The 12,173-nt window shown below is 50.1% G+C and overlaps 5 protein-coding genes across 5 annotated transcripts; 3 read left to right on the plus strand and 2 right to left on the minus strand.

Annotated features, from left to right (window-relative positions):
• The first annotated feature begins 33 nt into the window (after positions 1–33).
• On the plus strand, positions 34–1,560 carry BU24DRAFT_477103 (alpha-ketoglutarate-dependent taurine dioxygenase). Its single transcript, XM_033532962.1, has 3 exons — positions 34–612; positions 665–1,105; positions 1,156–1,560. The coding sequence occupies exons 1-3, from the start codon at positions 46–48 to the stop codon at positions 1,333–1,335; spliced, it is 1,188 nt and encodes a 395-aa protein (XP_033388374.1). The 5' UTR covers positions 34–45; the 3' UTR covers positions 1,336–1,560.
• Positions 1,561–1,718: 158 nt separating this feature from the next.
• Positions 1,719–4,760, plus strand: BU24DRAFT_387248 (uncharacterized protein; the record flags this gene model as incomplete). Its single annotated transcript, XM_033524959.1, has 4 exons — positions 1,719–2,400; positions 2,640–3,746; positions 3,945–4,415; positions 4,476–4,760. Exons 1-4 carry the CDS (start codon positions 1,786–1,788, stop codon positions 4,758–4,760), a joined length of 2,478 nt encoding a protein of 825 aa, XP_033388375.1. The 5' UTR covers positions 1,719–1,785.
• Positions 4,761–4,902: 142 nt separating this feature from the next.
• On the minus strand, positions 4,903–6,968 carry BU24DRAFT_132550 (uncharacterized protein). The gene is made up of 2 exons (XM_033521033.1): positions 6,964–6,968; positions 4,903–6,906 (listed from the first exon to the last, which is right to left on the minus strand). Exon 2 carries the CDS (start codon positions 6,684–6,686, stop codon positions 4,959–4,961), a length of 1,728 nt encoding a protein of 575 aa, XP_033388376.1. The 5' UTR covers positions 6,687–6,906; positions 6,964–6,968; the 3' UTR covers positions 4,903–4,958.
• A 488-nt stretch (positions 6,969–7,456) lies between these two features.
• On the minus strand, positions 7,457–9,580 carry BU24DRAFT_419629 (uncharacterized protein). Its single transcript, XM_033527264.1, has 2 exons — positions 8,822–9,580; positions 7,457–8,732 (listed from the first exon to the last, which is right to left on the minus strand). The coding sequence occupies exons 1-2, from the start codon at positions 9,425–9,427 to the stop codon at positions 7,881–7,883; spliced, it is 1,458 nt and encodes a 485-aa protein (XP_033388377.1). The 5' UTR covers positions 9,428–9,580; the 3' UTR covers positions 7,457–7,880.
• A 620-nt stretch (positions 9,581–10,200) lies between these two features.
• BU24DRAFT_439913 (amine oxidase) lies at positions 10,201–11,748 on the plus strand (the record flags this gene model as incomplete). The annotated part of the gene is made up of 3 exons (XM_033530338.1): positions 10,201–10,563; positions 10,616–10,937; positions 10,994–11,748. The coding sequence occupies 3 exons, from the start codon at positions 10,201–10,203 to the stop codon at positions 11,746–11,748; spliced, it is 1,440 nt and encodes a 479-aa protein (XP_033388378.1).
• Positions 11,749–12,173: the final 425 nt, after the last annotated feature.

Genomic DNA, 12,173 nt, shown 5'->3' on the forward strand with positions numbered 1-12,173 from the left:
TCACCCAATCATAACATTGACAACTGCCGTCGACCAAAAGATATAATGGCTCCAGGTCTTGTTGATCCAGCCCAATTCACCCAGGCCAGTGTCGCAGGTAGTAAGCCTGCACCCAAAACAAATGCGCTGAATTACACACCTGGCCGCAACACCGTCACCCAGCATGACGAGACTTACGAATATGAAGACCTTCGACCTCGCTTCCCAGAAGTCACATGGCCAGCCTTGACCGAGGTACCATACGAGGATAAAGGTCTTCTCGGCGACCCTCAATTCAAGAATCTCCTAGCATCCGCAACCGACGTATTCGACTACAACCCCAAGATCGGCACTGAAGTTCACGGCGTCGACCTCGCCAACCTCACCGATGCCCAGAAGAATGATCTTGCCCGCCTCATTGCCACTCGAGGCGTTGTCTTCTTCCGTAACCAAAAGAACCTCGACATTGACAAGCAGAGAGAGCTTGGCAAGTACTTTGGAACTCTTCACAGTCACGCGACCACTGCCACCCCAAGGCGTGAGGGGCTCGAGGATGTCCACGTCGTCTACACCGGAGAGAACTCGCCTGACCTCCGAGCCCTCTTCACCCCCAGCTTCCTCTGGCACTCCGATGTAAGTAAATCTTATCGCCATCAACTGCCAAAGCATTGCTGACAGCTTCAAGGTGACATATGAAGTCCAACCACCATCCTACACCTCCTTGAAGGTCTTGACTGGTCCCCCCCGTGGAGGCGGTGGTGACACTCTTTGGTCTTCTCAGTATGCTGCCTACGACCAGCTTTCGGCTGGCATGCAGAAATACCTTGAAGGACTCACAGCTATCCACTCCGCCGAGCTTCAAGCTCAAGGCACCCGTGAACTCGGCCGTACCGTACGTCGTGAGCCAGTGACAACTGAACACCCTCTCATCCGCACCAACCCCGTTACCGGCTGGAAGTCTCTGTTCTTCAACCCAGGCTTCGTTACCAAGATTGTTGGTATCCCCAAGACCGAGAGCGACGTCATCATCTCCTACCTGAACGAGATTGTCTCTACCTCTCCCGAAATCCACGCCAGGTTCCAGTGGAACAAGGATGACGTTGCCTTCTGGGACAACCGTGTCACCGTAAGTAGTGATAGAATTCTCGAAGTCCGTGCAAAGCTAACGTCAAATAGAATCATTCTGCTTCCTATGGTTTCGCACCTCACCGTAGGCATGCTGTCCGCGTCTGCTGCCAGGCCGAGCGTCCTTACCTCGACCCCAACAGCAAGTCTCAGGAAGAAGATCTCTCTGAGCGCTATGGTATCCCCAAGGCCAACAAGGACGGATCTGGCATTGTCAACTACAATGACTAGACACCCGTTTCAACCCTTTATTCTTATTCTGCTTGCAACAAGGCCAATGAGCAGGTTGCATTACATGACTTTCACTTTACCACATTCACGATGGAATCGCCTTTTGGCGTTATGGAACAAAACTTGATGCTGCGATTTTAGCGATCTGAGAACACACATTTCAAAATACCCTTCATTTGGCGAGACAAGAGGCCAGACCTTACTACAGAACGTACATAATGAGAGACTAAAATGAGCTCAATACAAAAGAATCAATATCAATGATCTTTGGATTTACTAGAGATGTGAACTGTGCTGTGTCGATAAGATACGCCTGAGGCTAAGACCATATGCGAAAGAGGCAGTCACGACCTAGACCTGTCGCCGACCTCTTCTACCTTATTCTAACTTCCCTGCCCTCTAATTCTAATTGATTCAATTAACCTATTATTCTCTAACTGACAGTCCATAATGGAGTCTGTCAATAGCGAGCCGACCGTACTAGAGTACGCACGATTCCACGGCCTATGCAAAGACTACACCACCGAACCGCTCCTCGCCCGCAATAGCCTCAATTCCATCCACACCCTCACTGCCAACGATAACATCTCAGACCTCCCATTCACTCAACAGACCCTCAACGCAATCCTCAAAGAGCGACTCCACCTCACCAAAGAAGCCGCACTCCTCCTCCGCTCCTTCCACGACATCCAAACCAATCCTAACAGCCCAATACACCTCACCGACTCTAAATCAAACACTAGAAAACGCGCACGAGCCCTGAAACAAGAACTCCCACTCCTACGCTCCGACAACGAGCTCGATCTCCTCCACTTCGGAAGCGTAGCCTTGCCGCTCCTAACGAACCTCAACATCCCCCTCGAGCCCGTCGACGTCGAATGTGACGAGGGGCTCGAATGGCCATCGTGGTATGAGAAGTATGTTCACGCTGCGCGGCGTCGGGTCGGCGGTGAGAAGTTATCCGTGACGAGGGAGGACTTGATGTTTCTGCAGGAGGCCGTGAGGGATGGGGTTACGGATGGGGATCGGGAGAGGGTTATTGCTCGAGAGATTGGGTTTAAGAAGGTAAGTAAGGAGGAATAGTGTAGATGATGAGGGGATTGTGCTGACGAGGGAAGAATCCGGCGTTGGTGCCGATTACGCCTCCTTTGTTGCCTGTTTCGCCGCCTTTATCGCCGTATGTTCCTTCGTCGCCGGGGAATCATTTGGAGTTGTTGTCTGATGGGTCTGGATCTACGGCTGCGGAGTTGATGGTATTGGAGCAAGATGTGCTAAAAGCGGATGCATTGGTACCGGACTCGGAGACGAACGATTTCCTCGCAGAAATCGTCCATGACAGTATCCGCGATGACTCTCTCGTTGACTTGGACGCAATGAAGTCAGTTGCAGATACTGTCGACTCGCCATCATCCAAGCGCAAAGCAGAAGACCTCAAAGTTGAATGTCCCCTCACTCCGCCCATATTCTCCAATTCCCCAATGAAGAAGATGAAATCGGTATCGTTCCCAGAGTTGCTGCACGAGTACATACCCGAGCTCCCTTCAAAGTACGAGTCTGGCGACAGTGTCATTGGCTCGGACGAGAGCTTTTCGGTTTTCTTCAAGGCTCAGGCAGAAGAGGCAAACCGAAGGCTGAACAACGAGAAACTATCTGATGCCGATACGACGAAGAGGGTGGATGTTCCCAAGATTGACTCCACACTTCCATTAGCTCCGTGGGACGAGTTCTCCCGCTTGAAGGATGATGAACGCAGACCAGGTGATACGGAGCTGGATGCCCAGAGGAGATATCTGTTCCGTATCAAGCGCGAAGAGTTCAAGGTACATGCCTTATGGAATGGCGTGTCGGCAATGGAAAGGTTTCTTGAGTGGATTCCATTCCCTTTAAACACGCCTTCCTTCAACCTTGCTGAATCACTACACGGGGAAGAAGTCGTTGAGAAGCTGATCGCCAAGCCATCGGAAAATGAAATCGCGAACAGTTCTACTGATCTGTGGAAGCGAGATGGTCTCAGATTGCTGGAGGTCGAAGAAGATGAAGAAGGAATCGATCTCGGGGACGTTGAGGAGCCGACGGACATTGATGCACTGATTAGAAAGCGTAAACTCGAGATGGAAGAGGAGATCGGTAGACTCGAAGTCAAGAAGAAAGCGGGAATGGGCCACGAGCATGCCACACAGGCAATCGAGAAACCGAGTGCTGATACGCGTGAGCCTGTTCTGACAGTGCATCAACAGCCTGCCAATTCGGTGGAGTTAGACCAGAAGAAGAAAGAGAGGGACAGCAGCCTTATGTTCGGGGGTATGCTCAGCGTTTCCGCGGCCATGAAGAAGTTCAAACAACAAATAGAGCAGCCAGCCCCGCAAAAAGGCACGGAGGACGAGCCCAGTTTCGTTGAGCCCGGAAATGCTGTCTTTACTCGCCCAAATTCCAACTCTCAAAGAGATTCAACCAATATGTTATATCATTCACATGCTCAAGACTCTATCCGCTCCCATGCGGAAGAGAAGGCAAAGGTTCTCGAGCTCCCAACCCTACCGGAAGTGCTTTTACCGTGTTCTTTTATAATTTCCTCTGCATTTCTACAACAACGCTCACTGCTACGAGAGGTCGAAAAGAAATATGCAGAGGCTGAATTTATTGAACGAGACTTTAACTCACCATTTAGCCCCTCAAAGGAGGCAGATCTGATACTATCCCCATCGACTGGATTAATTGTCACAAATCTACAGCAAGTAAAACAACGGACTCTTCCAGGCCAAGTAGGAAGACCACCTTTGCTGGAAAGAGTGATCCATCTGCAAAATCGATACGAGCGACTTGTTGTCTTGGTCAGCGAAGGCCTTCGTCGTGATGCAGAGATGCAAGCTTCAATCCGACTCAACGATGCGCGTGACCAGGAGGCAGTGGCGGGTCTCGAGAAGTTCACGTCCAAGCTGCAAGCTACCATTTCAGTGGTATATGTACCCGGTGGAGATGCCGCACTTGCACATCAGATCGTGATAGAAATGGCGGGTCGAGGTCTACCTCATGGATCGAAGGACATCGGCGACATCAGGATTTTGCAAGATGAGACTCTGGTATGTCACATTGCTCCATATATCTCCCTTCGGGGATCAATTAGACTAACACTACCGTAGTGGGAACTGTTCCTCCGCCGTGCTGGTCTCAACCCCTATGCTGCTCAAGTCATCCTCGCGTCATTGCGGGTTCCAGTTGAGTTCACGATCGAACATCACCCAACTGAGTCTAGCCCTTACTCAGAGTCTTTCAGTGTTTTCGGACTACAGGCCTTCGTTGCGATGAGTTCGGAAGAACGCATAAATGAGTATCAGGCGGTGATGGGTGGGACACGCATTCTCAAGCGAGTGAACAAGCTGTTTGATCAAGAGTGGCCCAGTGCTACGAATGACTTCCAGGTCTGAGTGGTTGCTATGATGGAGATGCTTGATGATATGAATGGACGTAAGAAGATTCACTTAGACACGTCATGTCTTCAAGCTGGATGAGATATTAGAGGCAATCTCTTTAGAATCTCGACAGTCAGGAACTTGAAGATATTCATAGATATGAAATCGAAGGATCAAGAAATTGCAATCGTCAATTCATACAGAATGCTACACTTAGTTACTGACCGTTCTACAGAAACAAGACGCTTTAACTGGTTCATCCGCCTCCAACTGAGCGGCTTCCAACTGCTCCCGTATCTTGCCTGCCTCCTCCTCTTTACCTGTCTTTTCCAGACATTCCAAGTATCCATGCAGCGCCCACACATTGTTCGGATGCTGTCTCGCCCTGGGTAACGTATCATCAAACCCTAGATCCGCTTTAAAAGCACTCTCCGCCTCCTCCACTCTTCCCTGCTCCAGCAACAAAGCCCCATAAGCGTGCCTCACAGGCTGCATCCAAGGCCATGGCTCCGCATAAACCAACCCATCGTCTCTCTCGATCGCTGTCTCCAAGTGCCTAAAAGCATCGCTGTAGTTTCCTCTTCGATACTCCAACTCCCCATCCAACATCGCCTTCGCAACCTCCAACACCACCACCGCCTTGTTCGGAAAATCTCCTGCTATCCTGCTCGGCTGCACACGAGGCACTGCCTCATACAGGAGATCCCTTTCCTTCTGTGCCTCGTCCACCCGTCCCGTAGCCGCATACGCAACGCCCTTGCCGTAGTGATACATAGCCGTCGTGACCGAGTACAACTCCTTATCCTCAGGAAACTCCAGCTTCAGCAACTCCTCCCACTTCCCGAACCTCACCAGTACATGAACCCGCACCGAAACCCACGATTCACTCCAATCCGCCATCGGCGGACTCTCAATCCTCAACAACTCCTCCGGCACCGACTTCTCCATCCCCTCCACATACTCCATACAAACCCCATACTTCCCCGCAAACATCGCCGCGTAGATAAGCGAATGATAATCATGCAGCCTATAAAACGTATAAAAATTGCTCCCACCATGCCTCGCCACAAATTTCTCATCCGCGACAATCGCATCCGCATTCGCCTTAACCGCCGCCTTATAATCGCCCACCAAAATATCCAAATGACTCGGCATATGCACCAAATGGCCCGCATCCGGACACAACCCCCTCAGCGCATTCCCCGCCTCGACCGCCGCCTCCGGCGTCCTCGACATCTCCATCAAATGCACATACAAATGCAACAACCCGGGATGCCCCATCGCGCCCTCCCTATCCCCCTCGAACGCCGCCTCCAGCACCGCCTTCGCTTCCTCCGACCTCGCACCCGGAGTCGGCTTCCCCGTCCGCAGATCCCACAGGTCCCACGCCGACATGTTCATCAGCGCGTCCGCGTACAGCGCCGCTACGTCCAAGTCGCCAGGGAACCTCGCGTACACGTCCGCCATGGCCGCCGCGTACGCCTCGTTGCACGCGCGATACGACTCCTCGTCCAGCGTCTCCGGGACGCGCGGCTGGATGGCGTCGATGAGCGCGCGCTCGACCTCCGTGGCGTTAGCGGAGTAGTCCTTCGCGGCTGTGATGGCGGCGCGGATCCGGTTGAGGGTGCGGGAAAGGTCGGCGTCGTCGAACATGTCCCAGGGTTTGTTGTAGTTTGGTCCCAGGGTGTAGGCGAGGCCCCAGTAGAGCATTGGGGCGGTGGGGTCGTGGGTGAGGCCCGAGAGGAAGCATCGGGCGGATTCTTCGTGGTGGAAGGCGTAGGTCCAGGTTAGGCCGTTGTTGAACCAGGTTTGGGCGGATGGGGAGGGGGTGGTGATGGGGCGGGTGAAGGGGCCGAGGTTGTAGGGGTAGAGGGTTGGGTCGTCGGAGGTGGGGTTGGTGGTGCTGGGGATGCCGGTGGTGGTGATATCGTTGGTTGCCATGGTGGAGGGAGGGAAAGAGGGTTTGGTGGTTAGAAGAGGTTGGTGATGGATGGGATGGATGGGTGGGCGTGGTGGCTGTTCAGGAGATGTGAAGCACGAGGTCTATGTGATTTGGTAGGTCGTTTGACTTCAGACAGTAGATAGAGCACACAGGTCTGATATATTTCGAGGCTTCACAATTCCGTATGGTGTAGCGTAGTTCTGTCGATAGTCTTGATATCTATATCCAACTCATCAGCAAATCATCCCACTCGTACTTAAAGAGGCACTTACAGACCAGCCAAGTTATCAATTCTAGGATTTGTTTGGTTCGACTGGTACAGATAAGCGTCTCAAGTTCTCAGACAACTACCCCATTCGAGGGAAGGAGAGTGATTGCGTTTTGAGAGTATGTTTGTTGTTTCGAGTAGGCTGAGTTGTACAAGTACGTTAGTCACGTACTACAAGCATCATGTAACGTAATTTAGTGCCACCTTTGTATCACGTGGGCGCTCTCCACTTCCCCTCACCTCATCCACTCTGGGGGCTGAGATTTTGTAGCTTCGATTAGATTATCGTTAGCGATGTTGATATTGTTGTCATATCAAAATGGTTGGTTTGTGAATGGATAGGGGGAATTCATTGGATGTAATGTAGTGTAGGGCGTGTACAGCGATTATATGTAGATAGTTACCGAGCTTCTATGATGACAAAAGATAGGCGCTTTTTGATCGCTGGTAGCTAATAGATAATTATACCTTCTTGTCACGTTTTTATTTGGGAGTGATTACCTTCTATATTATCAGATTAGATTCTAAAGCCTATCTATCATGTTCGGCTCGGAATTGGAATGGAATTGGACTTTGGTGGGGTCTTTTTGTGCAAGCGTCTAGCGGAGTTGTTGTTGTTTGATTTGACATGTGGTATTTAGATATGGTATAACAAAGTTCATTTGAATTGATATTCCAAAGAAATGGGATAAAGCACATCTAGGGAGAGATACATCGTGACGAGAGGGTGTAGATTGTAGTCACGTGATGTACTATGCATGTTATCAATCCATAGAAGATTCTCATAACCAGTGTAGTAGTTCTGCTGAAATACCTCATACACGTTGTTAGATGCATGGTTTGACCACCAGTAAGACCCCGATTCGTGTTTCTGGATTCATGTCCGCGGTCTGGTATTAGATCTTTACTGTGACAGTTTCACATTTCAAGCGATACCCAAGCTGATTCCATGCTTCTCCATAATCAAATGAAGTCCATACGGACCATATGCTCTAGGATCAGGATCATTCCATAGCAGTTCGAGCGTATCGCCTATGATCCCCAAATGTCTCATACTAAACCAGCCACTACGCATATGTCGAAGCAACGCCTGGCGCTCGACAGGCCTAGCCATACAACTGCCGGCAATCACGAAAGGCCATAGCATAGTAGCAACGTACTGCGAGGCGACGAGTTGAGCTGCAAAGCCAAACAACTTGGTTATGTGGTCTTGTATCGCGCATATGACGACGGGGTCGGAAACGAGGGAACCGCATAGCGCTGTCGAGAGGTAAATGTAAAGGCCCTGGCGCAAGGCTTCAGCCGCACGGCGTCTGTGTTCCCAGTCTTCGGTGGTTTCCTTTGGCGATGAAGGAGGAGGCATCTTCCAGCATGTGATGCGGTCGAGTAACTCGTCATGTGTGCGCAGCAACAATGCACTGGCTCGAGGGACTCCGGAGGCTTCTTCAGCCAGGCGTTCGGATGCGAGTAGGCTGACTTCGGGGACGAGTTGGAAAAGGCCGTGGCCGCCTGCGAAGATGGAGCCGAAGGTTGGGAAGAGTTTCATTTCTTCGGGCGTCATGATGAAGTTGTCAAGCGGTAGGTCTCGCCCTGATGAAATTCCATGCGGGGTGATTGTGTTGCAAGTGACAAGGTGAGCATACAGCTCCAGACTGAATCCTAAGGTATCTGAATTGACGGCATGCTTCGTCGATTTGGATCTAAGAAGTGACTGAATGAGGTGCCTGCTGGCACGGAGATGATTGAAGATTGCTCCTTGTGTATCACCAGAGAGAGCCTGATAGTTTTAGTGTTAGCACGATTCATTGTGAACAACAAGATAATGGTCTGTGCTGCTCCGTCTAGGGAATGTTCAGAAGTGCTAACCTCATAGTGACATACGACCACCAATACCCGCAAAAGTCTTTCCGCAGCTTCCCAGTCATCATCACGGAGATTACTAAACTCGGCTCGTAGCCCGCTGAGTAGTTTCGAATAGTGAAGTTGAGTTGCGGTTGCAAGTGCAGTATTATTGGGCTCCTTATACGTCAAGTGGGATCCACTCAAGGCCATCAAGCCATGCATAAGCAGATCGTCAGTATATCCAATCGGCAGTAGGACCGTGACGAAAGGATTGTCTTTCAGGGGTGTCATTGCGAAAAAGGAAGCCGTTTCCCTGAAGTAATGACTTAGGAGAGTTCCCGACTGTGGAGTGAGTCCGCATGCACGCTCAGATCCGATATTCGAGATTGAAACCGGAGCAGAGATGGTTACTAGGGCTTGGGAATCTGCATCTTCGATTTTGGTTAACTTCCGAGCCACGACTGTAGCTTCCTTGTCACTAGATACTCCTGAAGGCCATTCGCACGCCAACTGATTGCGTCGACAGCCTGCGCATCGTGGCTTGACCTCATCACATTTCTTCTTTCTTGAACGGCAAGTCAAACATCCCGCTCTTGTTCTGGAAAAGCGCGGCTTCGCCGTTTGGTGCATGTTAGTAAAGATTAAATCACTAACAGACGTTGAGGGTTGGATGAGCGACTAGGGATCATCGACGGGGCGTGATGCTGTAGAGCGCGGCTACAGATTTGCCCTCGGAATGTTTTGATCTTAAGAACTCCAGCTTACCATGCAAAGCCGTTTAGTTTACAGCCAAAACATAACGGCGAGCAAGGAAATTGGGTTCTTGGTTGGCATTGCGCTTCCAATAATGACGAAGACCAAGCGTCCCATTCGGGAATGGAGCAAGGCGTTCAGTGGATACATCATCGCCAAGTGTGGCTGGGACTTCTCAAGGCATGGCAGTCAGATATGCACAGCGCGGTAAGATCCTCCAGAGCGCGGTTGGAATCCTGCACAGCGTGATGAGATGAACACTGATAATCTTTTTACATCTTCCGTATTCACATCGTCTACCTAACCGCGTTTCTTCACATAGGCGCTCACCAAGTATCTTGGATAGAGACTCCAGGTAATTATGGAGAATTACAGCCTCACCGGCTTGGGAAAATTGCAAGGCGACCATGAATTGCGTAGTACATAGCATCTTGGAGTGTTAATCGAAGTGGATCATGGTCATTCAGCTGGAGAAACTTTGAAGTATAAAGGATATCTTATACTCACTCAATTGACATCAATACCTCAACCCAGCTCATACAATCACTCTCGTCCTATTTCTTTAGACTGTAACGTATTATATCAACAATCAATTTACCATCATGATTTCCGCGAAGACAAAAAGCCTTATCGGCATCGCGTCACTCCTTATGATACCCCAGGTCTATGGGGCTGCCACTCCAAAACCACTAGTTGAGGTCGACGTTGTTGTTGTAGGAGGTGGATTTTCAGGACTGATGTCCGGGTATAACCTACAACAAAGCGGCCTCAAGACTGTAGTGCTGGAGGCCAAAGAACAAATTGGAGGGAGATCGCGATCTTTCCAACGGAAAAGCGGACCTGGTGTGATCGAGTTAGGTGCTACTTGGATCAATAACAGGACGCAGCCAGAGGTCTTTGCATTGACAGAGCAATTCGGGTTGGAAACCGCGGAACAGTTTACCGATGGCGATACAGTCTTTCAAGGTGTGGATGGAAAATTGTCAAGGATGCCTCCAGGTGCGCAATCGAATGTAAGAATCTCTTACTCACCAGCAATTACCCTACGATACTGACCAACTGCAGTCCGAAGACCCCATAGAGGCGGTTCTCGAAGGAAAGGTCCTCACACTCATTGCTGAAGCTGCTGAAGAGGTTGACATTCGCGACTTTGATAAGTTCCCAAAGAAGAAGGATGTTTCCTTCGCCGACTGGGTCGCTCTGCATGGCTTGTGGAAATTTCCTCATGTCCAGGGCGTAGTAACGGGTATCACAACTTCTATCGTTGGCCGTGCCCCAGAAGAAGTTGGCGCGCATTACTTCTTGGATTATGTGAAGTCTGGTAACGGCCTCATCAGCCTCCTGAGCGAGGGTGCGGATGGTGCTCAGTCACTGAAGGTCAAGAAAGGTGAGCTCCTATCGAATCCAACGGGCCGCTTCAGAGGAACTAATAGGTCCTTCCAGGAACCACTTCCATTGCAACGAGCCTTGTCAACGCCATGGAGAACGGCACTGTTCTCGTCAGTACTCCAGTCAAGAGCATCAAGTCATGCGATGACGATACTTCGATCGTTACTACCAAATCGGACCAAGCGTTCAAGACGAAGAAAGTCATCATTGCCATCCCAACCAACATGTACAAGGATATCGAATTCGATCCACCTCTTCCAAAGGAGAAGGGTACTCTTGTCTCCAGCACCAAGCCTGGTATTTACGCCAAGTTGATCCTTTCGTACTCGGAACCTTGGTGGCGCAACGCAGGATTGGTTGGCAAATTCACTTCATTCGTCGGACCTATCTGCTTCGGTTGGGACACATCGGACCTTGCCGACTCCCAGTACAGCTTGGCTTTCTTCGTCTCTGGTGACATTGCAGCTGAGTGGCATGAGCTTCCTCAGCAAGAGAAGGAAGATGCTATCGTCGAGCACTTGGCAACTCTTGTCGGAGAAGAACTGGCTGAAAATGCTCGTGATGTCCTTGAGCTTAACTACGTTGAGTGGACAAAGGAAGAGTATCTTGAAGGCGCTCCTACTAGTTCCATGGGTCCCGGTCTCTTGCGCAAGTACGGAGCAGCTCTGAGAGAGCCATACAGCAATCTGCACTTTGGAGGAGGTGAAACAGCGTATGAGTGGAAGGGATATCTCGAGGGGGCCATTACAGCAGGAAAACGTGCAGCGCAGGAAGTTATTGATGACCTCGGCGCTGACAAGAAGGAATAGATCCTTCTTTAAGGATTGGTTGCATTTTACCTCCTTACTAGATTGACTGCCCATAGTTTCATTTTTCTTGCGCATTTCAGCACCATTTGTAATATTAATTAGACCATTGTTAGTATTGAATCATATAGTCACGTTTTTGGGAAAGGGTTTCACTCAGTGTTAGTGATTATATCGCACTCATCTCCAGTTTCTAACCTCTGCTTTTTAACAGGACAGGGGTCAACTGATTGAGATCTAGAACTACATACGATCCTATTCCAGAAGTGGTGCGTGACGCTTATCTAGAATATATAACTTCTGTTAATGCTCGAAGATCTGTTGGCTCATTTGTAATCTCAGTGAGTACTCGTAATCAATCCAGTGATTGAATTTATCACCGGTTAAAAAAGCGTACTCAATCAATGCCGTCCACAATAACCGTCAAT

This window comes from Aaosphaeria arxii (genome assembly GCF_010015735.1).
Source record: "Aaosphaeria arxii CBS 175.79 unplaced genomic scaffold BU24scaffold_2, whole genome shotgun sequence".
In the NCBI taxonomy this organism is placed as follows: domain Eukaryota; kingdom Fungi; phylum Ascomycota; class Dothideomycetes; order Pleosporales; genus Aaosphaeria; species Aaosphaeria arxii.

What these genes read in the sequence shown, in the direction of transcription:
- BU24DRAFT_132550 (XM_033521033.1), bottom strand. Translation starts at nt 6,686, where the DNA reads ATGGCAACCAACGATATCACCACCACCGGCATCCCCAGCACCACCAAC.
- BU24DRAFT_477103 (XM_033532962.1), top strand. Translation starts at nt 46, where the DNA reads ATGGCTCCAGGTCTTGTTGATCCAGCCCAATTCACCCAGGCCAGTGTC. An exon ending in GCTTCCTCTGGCACTCCGAT is followed by an intron (nt 613 to 664) that starts GTAAGTAAATCT and finishes GACAGCTTCAAG; the next exon opens with GTGACATATGAAGTCCAACC. An exon ending in TCTGGGACAACCGTGTCACC is followed by an intron (nt 1,106 to 1,155) that starts GTAAGTAGTGAT and finishes AACGTCAAATAG; the next exon opens with AATCATTCTGCTTCCTATGG.
- BU24DRAFT_419629 (XM_033527264.1), bottom strand. Translation starts at nt 9,427, where the DNA reads ATGCACCAAACGGCGAAGCCGCGCTTTTCCAGAACAAGAGCGGGATGT. An exon ending in TGGTCGTATGTCACTATGAG is followed by an intron (nt 8,733 to 8,821) that starts GTTAGCACTTCT and finishes TAAAACTATCAG; the next exon opens with GCTCTCTCTGGTGATACACA.